Source organism: Cebidichthys violaceus, unplaced genomic scaffold, assembly GCF_023349555.1.
Source record: "Cebidichthys violaceus isolate CVI_PGR_0920_01 unplaced genomic scaffold, fCebVio1.0.p SCAF_28, whole genome shotgun sequence".
Classification (NCBI taxonomy): domain Eukaryota; kingdom Metazoa; phylum Chordata; class Actinopteri; order Perciformes; family Stichaeidae; genus Cebidichthys; species Cebidichthys violaceus.
In genome coordinates, this window is record NW_027176461.1 from 3,204,649 (window position 1) to 3,220,167 (window position 15,519).

General features: G+C 45.8%; 2 protein-coding genes across 5 annotated transcripts in view; both read right to left on the reverse strand.

The window, feature by feature from the left end:
* Positions 1-8,691, reverse strand: part of prkd3 (protein kinase D3) — a 33,273-nt gene extending 24,582 nt beyond the window's left edge. For all 3 annotated transcript variants that reach the window (XM_068721826.1, XM_068721827.1, XM_068721825.1), the window contains exons 1-2: positions 8,393-8,691; positions 6,849-7,474 (exon numbers count right to left, since the gene is read on the reverse strand). In XM_068721826.1, coding sequence (XP_068577927.1) covers positions 6,849-7,097 — 249 coding nt within the window. In that variant the 5' untranslated portion in view covers positions 7,098-7,474; positions 8,393-8,691. The remainder of the gene's footprint in view (positions 1-6,848; positions 7,475-8,392) is intronic.
* Positions 8,692-9,437: 746 nt separating this feature from the next.
* Positions 9,438-15,042, reverse strand: mocs3 (molybdenum cofactor synthesis 3). 2 transcript variants are annotated; one of them, XM_068721906.1, is made up of 13 exons: positions 14,810-15,042; positions 13,710-13,842; positions 13,505-13,597; positions 12,793-12,913; positions 12,354-12,432; positions 12,088-12,201; positions 11,871-11,979; positions 11,703-11,765; positions 11,055-11,218; positions 10,878-10,925; positions 10,212-10,308; positions 10,022-10,129; positions 9,438-9,647 (listed from the first exon to the last, which is right to left on the reverse strand). In XM_068721906.1, the coding sequence occupies exons 1-13, from the start codon at positions 14,900-14,902 to the stop codon at positions 9,490-9,492; spliced, it is 1,380 nt and encodes a 459-aa protein (XP_068578007.1). In that variant the 5' UTR covers positions 14,903-15,042; the 3' UTR covers positions 9,438-9,489. The 2 variants fall into 2 exon arrangements, with proteins under 2 accessions (XP_068578007.1, XP_068578006.1); XM_068721905.1 differs by having other exon boundaries at positions 13,710-13,845.
* Between the last annotated feature and the right edge of the window lie 477 nt (positions 15,043-15,519).

Sequence of the window (15,519 nt, forward strand, 5' to 3'; positions counted from 1 at the left end):
CTTCGCTGAAAGACAGGAAAGGCAAACAGTGCTGAGAAAACAACACAGAATGAAACATTCTGCAACCTGCCCCCCCCCCGCTGCAGGGATCAATAAAGCCTCGCTGATATCACTGTGTAGCTACAACACACACCATGTGGTGCTAATTGCAGGACGGTGGAAACATTTTTGGCATGTTAACACATCTGCTAAGATGGTGATTATGACATATGTTTGTTAGCTAGCCTTTTGAGAGGTTTGACAGTTCAGAAAAGGGACATTAGTGATTAACCTGGTCAAATAGGCCAAGTGTGCCTGTCAATCGACCCCTCCTCTTCAGCATGGGTCATGGCTGAAGTCCTCTTAAGTGTGCTGAGGTTGTCAGCGAGTGCAGCGAAGGAGAAACTCCAGTGTAAGGAGAGGTTAATGAGTAAATCAATAAGGGAAATGACATGTCCTCTTTCAGCGAACTGTGTTATGCTTTGGTTACAAATTTATGAATGGAAACTGGTGGAGCCTCTCAGGAAGTGGTCCTAAATCACCACAGGTGCTTCCCAAGGACAAAGTCACCGGGATTCCCGCGTATTAAACGGTTCAACATCACCGCTGCCCACCACTTCAGCATAATCGCAATCAAAGCCCGTTCAGCCAGCACTAACAGAGATTGGAGTGATGCAAGATTACACCCCACCCCACCCCCCCCCCCCCCCACGCCACTGGCATAAGTTGAGTATTGTGAAGGGCATTTGGGCAGAAAATCCAAAGCAAACCCACGCATGGTGGCAGAAGCGGCCTTCTACTTATGGTTCTGGCACCGACGGACACCAGGCGTACGGTGGCCGCAACTCACCCCCCCCCCCGTGCTCCACGTAAGGCCTGCCAACAGGGCTGTCCCCCCCCCCCTGTCCCTGGAGAGGACCACCCTTCTCCACTCTGTCATTCTCTCTAACCATTGTGGCCGGGCCCTGTGCTCTGCCTTGCCACTTTACATTTAGAGGAGAGCAATGCGGCAGAAATGTGCACTACAGATGGTAGAAATTACTTAGCTCACTTAACTTCAGAGATATTTTTTTTTTTCCTCTTTTTCTTCTCTCTCTCCCTTTTCCACAAATTACTCCAAGACTGGGGAAATTGATAGATTCCTTGTGCAAGTACGCCTTTGAGTTGTACATGGAAGTTGTTTTTTGTTTTTTTCAGCAATCCCAATTGTGATATCATTTTAGTCAACTCTATGGCTTTGGAATACATCAGTATTAAAAAAGAACACCAGAAAACCATCTAATTTGGAAAAAGGCTCAGGCCATAACCAAGAACCAACAATGAATATTTTGACTCAAGGGTGACCTGTTTTTATCTTGAGAAGGAGCTGAATGTGCTTTCCAGGAAACGTCTGGCCTCATGTATATCACACATAAAGCACTGTGCTGTTGGGACGTCCTCTGGGGTGAAATATGGCTGCCAGCTCCATAGGAACATGCAGATGTGGGCTTACACTGCCGAAGGGAGGGAGGGAGGGAGGGAGGGAGGGAGATGGTGGTGATTTATTTCCCGAGTGTTTCAGTTAGTTTTGGTCGATGTGAACTCCAGTCTCTCAATTTTCCATCTGCACCCTTCTTTCTTGCTATTTTCCCTTCTCATTTTCTTCTCCTTATGCCTGTTTTTTGTCTTTCTATAGATACAGTTTCACAGGCCTGGTCTATCTTTATGACAAACCTCAACACCACACACAGATCTTAGGTGAAAAGGGCCGGTGAAATACTACTTCTATATCCTGAAGCTTAATCATCAAAGCCAAATCTTCTGAACAAATGAACCGTTGCTAAACAGCACCTAAAGGCAGATACAGCACCATCATGAAAGCCAAACTAAAAACAAAAAGCCGTCTCCACTGTTGCAACTCCATCTAATTAATCTTGAAAAAGGAATGTTGAGCCGATCTAGTTCTCTCTGCCAAGTGTTACCTCGCAGCATCCAAGTGATATTACTCACTGGTTTAGAACAATCCAAACAATCCTTTCGTTTTTATAATACTCTGCTATTGTACTGTACGTTGTCCAAAGTCGCCCCTTTCTGACTCAAACAGGCCTTTGTCTCGCTAATTACAGAGGCAGCTGTACAGACCTCAACCAGAGACTGCGAGTTACAGCACTGACAAAACCAGTGGGGAAACCTGTGGCTGAGGCAGCTGCCTCTCACAGCTGGAGTGAAAATGCAGAAACTTCCTAAGGAAGAGCGCTAAAATTAAAGTAACATTTGAGGCGAAGGCTTAATGTTGTTATTCCACTACCTTTGCCAGAAGTGCTTCAAATTTCCTACAGTATATCCTGCTAAGCTTTATCATACCCTTTGATAGCGAGAAAAGCATTTAACTGATGCCAAGGTACACTTTAAAGTTATATCAAACACGTTTCCTGCCAACACTCGCCAGAAAGCATCTCCACTAAAAACGGAATAGTCTTCGTAGGATATTAAATACAGCACAGTCCCATAAAGACTGAAAACTAAACTGTCGATTCTGCAATCGTCATTACAGCATCCGTCAACATTTGTCAGATGTTCAGCATTACCGAAGCAAGTGTTTAGCTTCAAATATTTCAAGTTTCCTAGCAGTCTAATCCCACCCATCCCGAGCAACATCACATCATCCTCCAAAAATGCCTGGGTGAAGAGGAATGTTCTGGAGCTGGCTGGCTGTCCGGGCTGACCAGCTGGCTAACTGGGAGTCATTCTCAGGGAGTCGTGAACTTTTGTCCCGCCGCTGCTCCCTTGCTGGCTGCACGAGAGGACTTGGGCGACACCAAACAGGAAGCGCTCAACAAGTGGAAGTGTATGGATGTTTATCTCACGCCATTCATCAGGCCCCAAAACCAGAGACAGGAGTCGGGACCCGGCCAGTGAAACAAGGCTGTCCCGACTTGAAGTCGCGTGTAGCCACTTGGGGGCCTTCAATGCGCCATCGTGGCAAAACCCCAAAAAAACAAAAACAGAAGCAGAAGCAAAAAGGGAGCTCACTGCACATTTAGAGGTCTGAAAGAATCACCCACATTAACATGGCTGAACCGTGAATATAACATGGATAAAGGCTGAACTGATGGGTGCCCGACTGGGAGTGTCTCCACCACCCATTGGCTGGCTCCCTTCGTCCTTTCTTACAGTCCTCAAGGAGCCTGGCTTCGAGTCGAGATACCCTTGTGCCAAGTGGTGACACTAGAACAGTCATATTTTAAAGTATTCGGTAGATTGCAGGAGCAGCAACCGCAATAGCTCCCCTAAGAGACTGGGACTGAACCTATCCAGATCAGGTTGCCCCGGACTAAGGTTGACCTTAACCACTGAAAGTTGGTGAATGTGGTCGAAACCACTACTATCAAAACCAACTCCAGATCAGCATAGAGAACAGAGAGAAAGCAGATCTGCTCTGTGGACGCCAGCCAAGTCATGTGGTTGAGTCTTTAGCAGGAAGAGGCATGAGCCGTACGAAATCTATACAATACACAGCTATTATAGCGGGCTGCATGACTCCCCGTCAAACAATGAGACTGATTCAAAACTGAAGGGTTCAGGGAAGATATGAAATGTCGACCTTGAAGCCGTGACACATAATCTACAGTAAAAGACAGCGAACGTAAACATCTGGACATTTTACAGCTGTCAACTGCATCCAGAGTGCATCTGCTCCAGCACACGGGCTTGCATCCATAGTTTGTAAAGTGATTTCTCTGCGTGTTAATAGGCATCTGTAATACAAAAGGCCCATTGAAAAATTGGACATGGGGTTAATTTGTGTGTCCTGATGTTGCTGTCTCGTACACCAAAAGACTGTGTGATCTTACAGTTTGGCAAGCCAGCAAAGGAACAGGCTCCAAAGAGGAACACTAAAAAAGAACACTGAAAGTTTGCTAACAACAGCAACAAGCGCAACAAAGTAAAGCACTCACTTCAACTTTCTGTCCTTAAGCTATGGTCACAAGCTCTGAGAACATAACGGCCGCTTGTGTTTTCTCCTAAGTTACTGACAGAGCTCTCGAGTGGTATAACACAGCGATTGCATGGCCGTCGTCTCCGTCTCAGTAATGAGCCGGAGGCGGTATAAAGTTACAAGTTACCTCGAGTGTAGCCAAGTGTCTCTCTGTAAATGCACAGGAAATGAACGAATGTAAACATAGTTACTGTGGTGAGTGCAGGCTAGTTAAACCACACTGAGACCTGATCGTGTAGAACACAGCGATGCTGTGGCGAGCTCAACGGACGCTTGAGTCGCCTACAAATCGAAGCTTTACTGCTCTGAAAGGTCATTTGGGGTAGTTGAGCTAGTTTGGCTGTGCACTGGGACAGCACAGACGGGATGCAATGTGGGAACTACGTCTCCCAGCATGCCCGAACGCACTCTGGGTTGCCGTTCTTGCACCTGCCGACCGTGGTGACCCAGACCCAGACAATCAGCAGGAGGATGGACAAATTGCTCAGCCACGAGCTTGAAGGCCACCAAGATACCAACGTGTTTAATATCATGGTTTACTAAATCCCACCATGAAGGTTCACAACAGCTGACACAGCAGAAAACCTGACACTGAATGGATGAGCGTGTTTGTTGAGTCACTTCGCGAAGCGGGCCAGCTCTCGGTGCAGGAAACGACAGCAGGAAAAGGGGGGGGGGGATACACTTTTATCCAGACTCTATCTCCACACAGATATTACCGGGTGAAGTCAAAAGCTTTTTTTTTTTTTTTTCCTCGCCTCTGCTGACAGACACCTGAGGTTCTGCTGACTGGAGACATCCTGGGACGACTGTCGGACGGCTAAGCCAGGGTTAGAGATCCTCAGCTGGGAAAAGTTGGCCAGGATGAGCAGCCTTTGTAAGAAGGCTCAGCATTGTCATGGATATTTTAGAGCAAAGGAGTGAGGCAGAGATGGACTGGAGTGCGCAGATGGCCCAGAGTCATATTTTCCATTGATATCAAAGCCATGTGGCTGGATTTCATGAAATAGCTGAGGCAGTGCACTGCATTTTGGCAGTGTTTAATAGAAGAAATGTGGATGAACGCGCTGGATATGTTCTGTGGTGATGATGCACTGTACGTAATCTTGAAAAGGATGTACAGTATGTTCAGCTGCTAATTGTATATGTGGCCTTTTCAAAGTTCCCATAACTCTTGGCCAAAAATTTGACTGTTTCCTGCCATGTTTTGTTAGAGCGCACGGCATCTCTAAGTGAATGCATGTGATATGTGAAGTGACACAGGGATAAAGTTGCACATAGGCGACAAATCTCAGCACCCACTCGCCACGAACGCACCGCAGCGACTTACTTTTTTTTTTAGCGGGTTGTCTTCAAAGCCTCGTGTTTTCCCACCCTTTTCCTGTTCCAGATTCTTGCAACTATGCCAACATGTTACAGGATCCATGTAAATATGCGCAGTGATGAGATTTTCTGCTCTGGGGGACTCAGAACTGTTCATAACTAGCTAGTGAGAATCAGCAGACCTTGTAAAGAACAACAACATTACCGCGCTCCTCTGGAATGTCAACTTGGACAACATGGAACCAGAGGACAGCAGGCTCAACACAGATAGCTCCCTCCGCTATCGTCCAAAGTCTGTTCCTCATAATAATATTTCTCATTTCCATTATCATCATCTCAGACTCAAATATAGCTCCGAGAGACCTGAATGTTCGGATCCTGGGTGGCTGATGAGAGTGCTTTTGCTCAATCACCCTCTTTTTTTTTTTTTATTCCGTCGATGGTAATTACAGACACAAAAGGGAGTAATCGTCGTTATACACAAGAGAGGTTAGAACAACAGCGACGCGTGGATGCACACAGGAGCCATTTCATTATTCCAACAGGCTTTGCGCGCCATTAATCCCACACAACTATGGAGCACACATGCATGGGTTCAAAGAAGACAATGGCTGAGTAAGAGGTTTAGAGCACCAGCACCTACCGCGCATGTGTTTCCAAGTACTGTCTATTTAGTTATCCACTTTCAGTTTTAATTTCCAATACTTATTGGGCTGCGTTAACCCTCCACTTTGTAGCAGTAGTAGTCACTTCATATAAAACAAAAGGCACAACATCTGTGGTGATTACAAAGCCTGTTATTATATTGGGCCACTTCAAATTGCAAAAATGAAAAAAGGTTGTACTCTCATTCTTAGTTTGCACGTTATAAAGAGGCAGACAAAAAAAAAAACACGACCAGGACCGGCCCGATCATTGTAAGTGCAAACGAACACTGCGATTAAAGCTGGCACTGTTAAATCTCCCTGAGGATACTCTCACACAACCAAACAAGAGACGGCAAATGATGAAGCCCGTGTTTTATATTTAAAGTTCTTATGCTGAGGCTACACTCCGGTGTCATTACAGCACATTTACCAGTGTCATGGAAAAAGAAGTAGGTCCAAAAAAAAAAAAAAAAAAAACCACAGAGTGGTTCTGTTTATGTGTACGCAGACGAGCTTGTGTGCCTGCGCTTGCACCGTGAAAGTCCGGTAACATTAAACTAAATGACTGGCGCTGCTACGCCGTGTCCTGCGACTGGAGGAGCAATCGGAGCTGTAGTGTGCACGCTTCTGCGGTGTTTGACTCATTTTGGGGCACGAGGCCCAGATGTCCGCTTTGGAGAAGAAAAAAAAAACACAAAGCCTAAACAGATGAATATGGTACAGGATTGGTGCATCATCGTAAGGGTCCTCCACCGCCTTCGGTATTCCTCCTAAAGTTTGAAAACAAGGTAATCGGAGCAGGTTTGCATGTCTTCGTGGAAAATCCTCATTAGAGAAAAAGTGTTTGATGAGAGATGTCCTTTCTAACTGAAAAGCACAGTGTCAGGTCATATGAAAGGGCGTTTCAGCGACAGGCTTACCTTCTGGTCCACTATGGAGCACACCAGGTCCTTGACAGCGGACAGCGACAGGTCGCTGGCCTCCAGGTTCACCGTCTCTCTGGTCAGTCCTATCTGCAGCAGGAAGGACACCCCGTTGAAAGAGTTGGAGGGGCTGGGGACGCTGTGACCGCCGTTGGACAGCCGCGCGTACAGCGGTCCGGACGGGTGGTGAGGATGGAGAGAGTGGAGGAAGGCTCGAGGTAAGGATGGGGGAGAGGAGGCAGACATTGGGTTTCTTCCAATGGCAACGCGGAGCGCTGAACGGCGGAGGTTTCAGTGAGGGCCGGCAGAAACAAACACAGCTGACTCTTGACAGGGGAGATCTTTGGTCCTCATCAGTGGTAGTGAGTCAGCACTGTGTGTGTGTGTGTGTGTGTGTGTTCTTTTATCAAAGTGACATTGTTTCTCATAAATTAAGAGGGTCCGCCCGCCTGAGCTTACACAACACACACTCATTCACGAGACGCGGGCAGGTGATGGAGGAAAAAGTCTGTGAAGACTCGGCAGACTTCTGCAGGAAAGTCACTGCAGCAGCGAGCTTCATATCCTGGAGTGGCGCTCCTTCTCCTTACTGAAGTCAGTAATCCACTCTGACCACAGGAAGCCTGTCGCCGCAAACATACACACAGAGACAAAAACACACACAGTGCTATTTTTACAATGAAAAAAAATAGCAGTCACCTATCTGAAAAAAAAAAACCCAGCAGAGGCAGTGAAGGACTGGGGCACATGAGGAGCTCTCATTCTGCGGTGCCTTAGGGCAGCCTGTATGAATGAGACGGCTACTTTTATTCCCTTTGTGAATTCATGTTTAGCCAATCTGCCTTTTCAATTTACACACAAATAGTCAGCCAGGCTTGTCTCTTTCTTTTCTTTTCTTTTTTTAATTAAGACCCCAAAAAATCTTCATCAATATTTGCCTTTGCTAGAATGAATTCTTAAAAGTTGAAATTGTTTCTTCCCATAGAGTATCTCTTTGATGATCTCTCGTGCTGTGTTGTTGCTGTTGCCTTGCATTGTTTTGGTTAAAAGAGCTTGCCAGCTTGCCCTGGTTATCTTTAATCTAACTCACACTGCCGTCATGTAAAAGCACCGTGCTCGAGGGGCGACAGCTTCAACTTTTGTTCCTAACAGCAGTCGTTTTCACTTTGCTATCGACGTTTGGAAAACTTAACAAACCCATTACAACAACGGGAGGTTATGCTCGTGCGCAAAACGAGAAAGGAAAAAAAAAAGACCAAAAAGACGCGTAAAAGTTGATAAAGCGTATCATGTCGGTGTTTACAAGAATTCAAACTCCACAAACATCTGGAACCAGGGCTTCCTAACATCTGCACCCCTCCCACTTTCGATAGGCTCGCTGGCAGAGCACAACCCGAGTCTACAATGCCAGCAAAACAAGTTATACAAGACCTGGATTCACACATTCAGAGGACTTTGTTGCATTTTTACGTGTCGTCTACGCGCAAAAAGCCCCTTTACAGCCAGACGTCGCCTTAAATGCATCTGAAATGATACTTTACCTTCACAGTCAGCGAAGGGCGCTTTTCTTTCCATTGTGAGTTCACTGAAGACACTTTGTAACTCCATCAACTGAGGAAAGCGGAGTCCGAAGTTTAAAATGCTGCACTTTGTGGAAGTCGCACACAAGAAGCGCAGCGTCGCAGCTCAACGCTTCATGGAACGAATACCGACATGAGTTGTACACACAGGCGCGCGCAGACTAACCGAGTCGTCCATTTATTCTTCTCTTATCTTTTATTCCAGATTTGTAAATTCGTGCGCATCTTATTATCCTTCCAGCTGTGTCTACTCCCCCCTGCTCGACGAGAGGGAGAAAAAAAAAAAAAAAGCAGCAGCGACCGTCGCCGGGGGATGGAGTCTTTTTATTATCTCCGCATAACTGACTTTCCATGTGTTTGGAGGAAAACTTGAACTACAGTCCCTGTGAAGCAATGGCGCCTCCGATGGAGCTCAAACCAATGCGCATGTGCCTTTTTCTTTTCCGTTATTTCAACTTGGCAATGCCAAGAGAAAAAAAAAATACTGTCTTCTACACGACCCGAATCGGTTTGTAATGAACTGGTTTTAAAATTGGGGTCCAGGAGCCATTGAGAGGGTTCATATGTGTCCCCAGCAAAAATGAGCTGATTTCACTTTACTTTAATAAATGAGCAAAGAAAGTAAAAGTATCTACTGTGTCTGTTTAAAGGGGAAATAAGGGTAGGTAGGGCTATGTCTGCTTAAGGGCCCTGAAGTGTCAGGTGTAGGTTTAATTTCTTCATTAAGCTATCTGTTCAATTAACCATTAGGCTGCTAATACTCAGAATTGAAAGAAAAAACAGGAAGAGGAATCCGATTTTGCAAGGATGCCTTGTTATCGTGTTATCTGCCAGCTCATGTCTTCGATGCACTGATCGACACAGTGGATTACACAACACATTTTAGGAACTGGTCCACTGTTACACACTCTCGCTATGTGAGATTTTGCTATTCAGTATTGACATTAAAGCCAATCCACCTGACAGCACACAGTTCAGTGCACATACAAAATAAGAAAACAACTGAACAATGATGGAAAAACCGAGTTTATTAACAAAAGAAATACAATTAAAACGGATTAATATTGTGGAAATGTGAGGTCTATTCTCTTTGCCCAAGCCATGAGGCCTCCACAGATGTCTTTCACTGAGACACTGTCCACTTCTGATCCACTCATCTTCTCCACAACCTGCACCGCCTTCTGAGAGTCGTTCCCCAGCTTACAGATCACATACACTGGAGGAGTCGGCAGAGAAAGAGAGATTAGTTCGGTGACACCAGTGGATCCTAAACGCGTACAATGCGTCAGATTCAACAATAAACTCCACAAGGCTAAATTTAGCTCATTGATAAAGAATGCTCAACACAGTGAATAGCCAGAACGTCACCAAAATAACATTTTCAATATTCATTTCTCCGAGGCGGGCCAGCTGCTTGGGTTGACCGTACTTGTTTTGGAAAAGGGGTCACCTAGCAACCCCATTACAACCCGCTACTAGCTGTCCAAAGTAAGCCCGGCAGTATGAGACCACACAGTGGCCTGTGAATATGCACAAGTGGCTCGACGTGCCTGTCCATTTCAAACGACATGTGGGTTCTGACGTGTTTACCTGGAGGCCGGCAGTCACCCTCCATCTGCCGTTTCAACTGGCTGATTCTCTCCTGGAGTAACTGGATATGTTCGCTCTTCCTCTCCTCTAAACTGGAGAGGGGAATGTCTGGCAACAGTGTAAGGAGAACAATCACACAGAGGTTGGAAACAGGAGATGGATTGTGCGCCTCCGTCTCTAAAAAGGATACTGAGGGAAAAAGGTAAGTGGCATATGTCCACCTCCACAAGAGGGCGCACATCCAACAAGAGATGGGGCTCTGCGTTGTCCATTATCGATTTATAATCCTGGAATCACATCAAAGCAGACCTTAATGCGCAAATAACTTCTTCATTAGAGAGAGGTGGAGCTTCGTCTTTCGGGAAAAGACATCGATTAACATCTATAAAACAGGATAACCACAATTATTCTCGGCAAATGTTGAAATGTTGCCTGGATTTGGTTTTGTGGAATAATGTGAACATTTTAACTGCTTTTCCTTAAATCAAAGGAAACTAAATTGTTTGTTTTTTTTCTTACTGGAGCCCCTTGCACAATCTCGATTACAGCCCAATCAATCATGATCCCAATCTCTGAGGCTAATGACTCCGCGGGTTTGAAAGCACCAATTCTCCAGAAAACAGACGCAACCCACTACCGCCGCTCTCTCCACCAAATAGGACATGTTATTATTTCCCGTAGAAAATCTACAGGCACATTTTAAGTCATTTCCCATTCGGGGCTGGGTCAGCGCTTAGATGTAATCAGTTTATGAACGCGCATGAAAACTGTGGACTAAATTGTGAGCAATCATACAATAAACGGCACTGCCGGGAGTCACGCAGCGGCCAACTGTTCCGGACGATATATGCTCTACCTGTACCGTGATCCTCTGGTCTCTGGAAAGGAGGTTGAGTTTGCGGCACTGAAACACAATAAGAGATGTTTTCCTACGATTACAGAATAATAACATGTATTGTGTCTTAGTAAAATGGCAAGCTCCAGTCGATGTGAGAAACACTTGTTATTGAGCAGGACCTCTCTCATGACCAACCTTATCTGTGGCAGCAGACCCACAGAAAGCCTCGTAGTCCACCAGCTGGGTCACGGTGGGCTTCTCTCCGCACACTGCACAGCCGGCCTGCTTGGGCCGCAGCTTGATGGACCTGAATCTGGCGTCTTGAGCGTCGAACATCACCAGCTGCTGGCCGCAGGAAGCTGGCACGCCCCCCGGGGGGGAGGTCAAGGAAAACGGCAACAATGTGAAAAGCGTCTGCGCTGCTTGATCCAGAGAATCGGCTGCCACGCGTCTCCCCGTCTGTTGTGTGAGCAGAGCACCGTGGCAACGTTCGGGCGGGTTCGGCAGGAAGACTTCCCTGCAGCAATTCCCTGGCTGACGCATTATAGAGGGCCAGGTGTTAGCATGGGTGTCACAATGCGAGCCGGAGGGCAGGATAGCACAAGTCTATTCTCTGATGCAAGTCTTCACACACACAGCAGCTTCAAAGGAGTTCTCATACAGTCAGCAGAGTCTGTGTTTGCTATATTTTTATCAGACAGGCACACAAACACCTGTCCCATGCCCAACTTTGCTATAATGCTTCAACAGTTCTTTGTTCATCCAGATGACTGGAAAACTCCCATGCAAAGGAGGGCACTCCAAGTAACGTGGAAGTTCACAATGGAAAAAGCCAAAGGATACAGCCTTGTCCAGAGGCAATCTTGAGGACTTCCAAAGCTTGGAAGCAGCCCATTATCCCTGGAACTTAAAGAGAAAAGTGGAAAGTTTTACTAACAACTACCATTTACACAGACTGAACTCTGTACAAAGTCAAGGGCTCCCTGGGGCAAGAAAGGGGACGAGACTCACCCACTCCTAACACCCCTCCGTCGGAACAGTTGGTCACCGTCTCTGGGGGCGGGGGGACCGGGTACAGACATCTGTAGCAGGGGCCTCCGCGGTAGTTATACACCGTCAGCTACACAAACACACACACACAGAGCGAGAGGGCTTTTGATGTTTTTGATGCAAGTATATCGTCGTAAATGTACAGGAGCTGATGGGACTCTCGCCTCTCCGACCTTACCTGTCCCTCCATTCTCAGGGCGCCCGCTGACACCAGAGGCTTGCCACCGAGCACGCAGGCGTCGTTCACCAGGTAGCGAGTGGGGACGTTGTCGGAACAATCCGCCACGATGTCATACATGAGGTCAGCGAAGTCAAGGTGTCAACAAGGACGGAGTTCGTATCACGCGGTTAGTCCCGTGTACGCATTTCACCGCCTGAGTATGTGAAGTAGCACTCACGCTATCACAGCTGAGTGACTGTTTCACGACTGATGCAAGGTTGAGGATACTGTCGAATGAGTTGCAAGGCGTTCTCCGGCGACAGCTGCAGGTGGTAGGGAAGACACTCTACTGTTGAGTTCAACCTGTAAGGTTCAATACATTAACAATTAAAGTAAGAGGGAGATCGGTAGACAGAGAAATGGCGCCCTCGTGTGGTCATGGCTCCACAATGTGCGCGCTGACCACACTGGGCCCACTGTGAGGTGGTGCCTCTAAAATAACATGTTTACACAATATTTGCAGACTGTGGCGAAAAGTACACAACCAAATATAACCTGTGGCGAGACTGGAGAGCGCCAAGCAATGTATTGCACTGCAACTAAATGGTCACAAAACACATAGAAGCACACCACTTATCGTAGTCAGAGAACATTTGCTAATAATATCAGAATACTGGCGCCTCTGTTTCAGGATCGGTTTGGGCACATTTCTCAAATCAGTACCTTTTAACTGCATTGGCAGCGGACAGAGCCTTTGCTTGGTCCTGGTTCTCCTCCCCGTGAAGCACCTGTCTGTGCAGGTTACTGAGCTCCACCTCGTCATAGTCCAGCAGGCCCAGGCGCCCTGCAGTCAGGCAGAAAGTCTTTAGAATAAATGTCAATCCCATACATGGGTGGGTACACATTTAACAAAGTGTGCCTTCAGAAAACTTGACTGGAACTTTTATCTTTAGTTGTTGCCTTTTCTCAAATGTTGTATCTGCTTTCCTTCAGTTTTTCCCTAGTTGACTATACGGCCAAAGTTTGGTAGAAATTCCACCCGAGGCAACAGGCAGTATAGATTTGCCCGCAAAATAAAAACATATTCACAAAATAAGTAAGTCTTAAGCTGTGAATATACTCTTGGCTCTTTACACACGTTTTCCCAGTACACCTGATTGTAATCATAAAAAAATGGGTGGTGTGATATATTTATTTTAGGAGTGGAAATGAGTAATTATGGTTCGAAACCTTTCCCCCGCAGGTACATTTATTTATCTTAACAGCCACCGGGGAGGTGAGCCAGATTGCTAATTTTAGACCCTGCCTTAGAGGAAAATGACCCGTTGATAGCGCAACAATTACTCAAGCCCACACAGCCCATTTATTTCAAGGTTAATGGTTTGATTTGTTTGGCGCCTGGTCATGCTGAGCATTAATCAAGTGGACGACCTACCGATGCCTGCTGCGGCGAGATACTGTGCCAGGGGGCAGCCCAGTCCTCCGCAGCCCACGATCAGCACTGAAGTCTTGGATAAATTAAGCTGACCTGTGGACAATCAGAATTCATTTTGTTGGGGTTCGTTCATGCCGTTAATCTCTCTCGACAGAACGCTTACTGTGCTGCATATCAGAATAACACTGCCTGTAGCCGGTCGTACCTTGTACGCCCAGCTCAGGCAGAAGGAGCTGTCTGCTGTACCGCATGATGTCCTCGTTGCTGAGGGCTGCTTTGGCTTTCAGGGGGGTCAGGGGTGTCACTTTCTCATGCAGCTCCAGCACCGAGGCAGGGCCCTTCTATCACACCGGGGGAGGAATCACAACACAAGATATAAGAAACAAGTTTAAACAGAAGCTTTGAGCCATGTGGCATCGCAGCCCCAAGCAGCCTGCCTCTATAATATCATGAGCTACATTTATATCTCTCTTTACATACGCACACAGCCCATATGTCTGGCATAAGGCGCTATTTGGGGGGGGAAAAAAGCTCTTCATATGCAGGAATTAAGGGGCTTATAGTGTGCTTATTTATGTCTTATTTAGCATTCCAGACTAAACGAGTTAAGTGTGCTCTGTCTCTTTTGAGAATTTCCAAATGTATTTTGGACTTTTTAAAACTTTCCGTCCCCCCTTTGTGATAAGTAGGTGTGTGCGTCTGTCATTGATTTTTTTTTTTTTTTTTTGGGGGGGGGGGGGATCAAAGGCATCTGAATATATTACTATAGCACTCTAGGATTAAAACTTTTAGCATTTAATGTGTGTCTAATGCAATGTTAATGAGTTATTCACATGGACATTGTGTTATCACCCCCTGTAGTTTGATAGATGTGTATTATCTATAACCCAATAACTCTTTTTGGTGCTGTGTGTTTTTTAAGGGTTCATCTGTCTCCATTTCATATTATCCATTCATGCTGTGCTTTAATGTGTAATCTTTTCTTCAACTACACGTCACGTGCATCACAGTTAGGACGTTCGCCGGATAGCTAACAAGCTAGTTAGCTGTCTATCACGTGACCATGGTTCATTTTAAGAAAGGAGTAATGTAACGTAATGTAACGTAATGTATCTGGCGCTAAAAGCACCGTTATGTTCATGCCCAATTATAAACAAAGTTTGCTATTGCTATGTAGAAGAGCTACAACAATGCTATATCGCTACGCCATGGATGCTAAACTGCTAGCCAAAGGAAAATACATTATAAAAACACATTCCTATAGTAACAGAATTGACTTTTATCATTCAGAATAGACTACAGTACCTTTTCCACTCGGGCCAGTTTCTTCTTCAGAGCAGCAATCTCTCTCTCTTTCTCCTCGAGCTCAGCCTTCAAGCAGCGCACCTCGTCAGACATGTCTGCTGGCAACACGCGCAGTAGCAATATATATATATATATATTAGATATATCAAAAAGATATTTCACAACTCTTATTTAGCTACGATCTAACTGTGTGATGGGAGTATGTTGACATGTTGAGCGCACACGGCACAGACTTCCGGGTTGACCACGTGACAATGAACCACGTGGCAGGTGACGTACGAAGCGCTGGTCATACTCTCACAAAGATAATAGGGTACTAAATGCAAATAAAATAAGTCAACAAATATGTAATGCTTTTTAATTCTTAGACAAATTAAATAAAACAAATGCACTCCATTGTTCGTGTACTGCACGAAGGAGTCGAGCAAAGCGCGATTTCCTACATAATTATGTATCTGCAAGAATGACATCTTAATATACTGTACTTTACGTTGTTTTCTTTGCTTTTTTGTATAAAGCCCGCATTCAAACGGTAAATAAAAACACATAATGGGTCCAGTGAAATTGTCTTGGGACTTTGGCATGATGTACATGTGTTGAGCTGTTGTTGAAATTGAGCAATTATCAAAAGAAAAATGGGGCCCGTGTGTCATACTCATGAGTTTCCTGGGAGTGGACGAAGCACACACACACACACACACACACACACA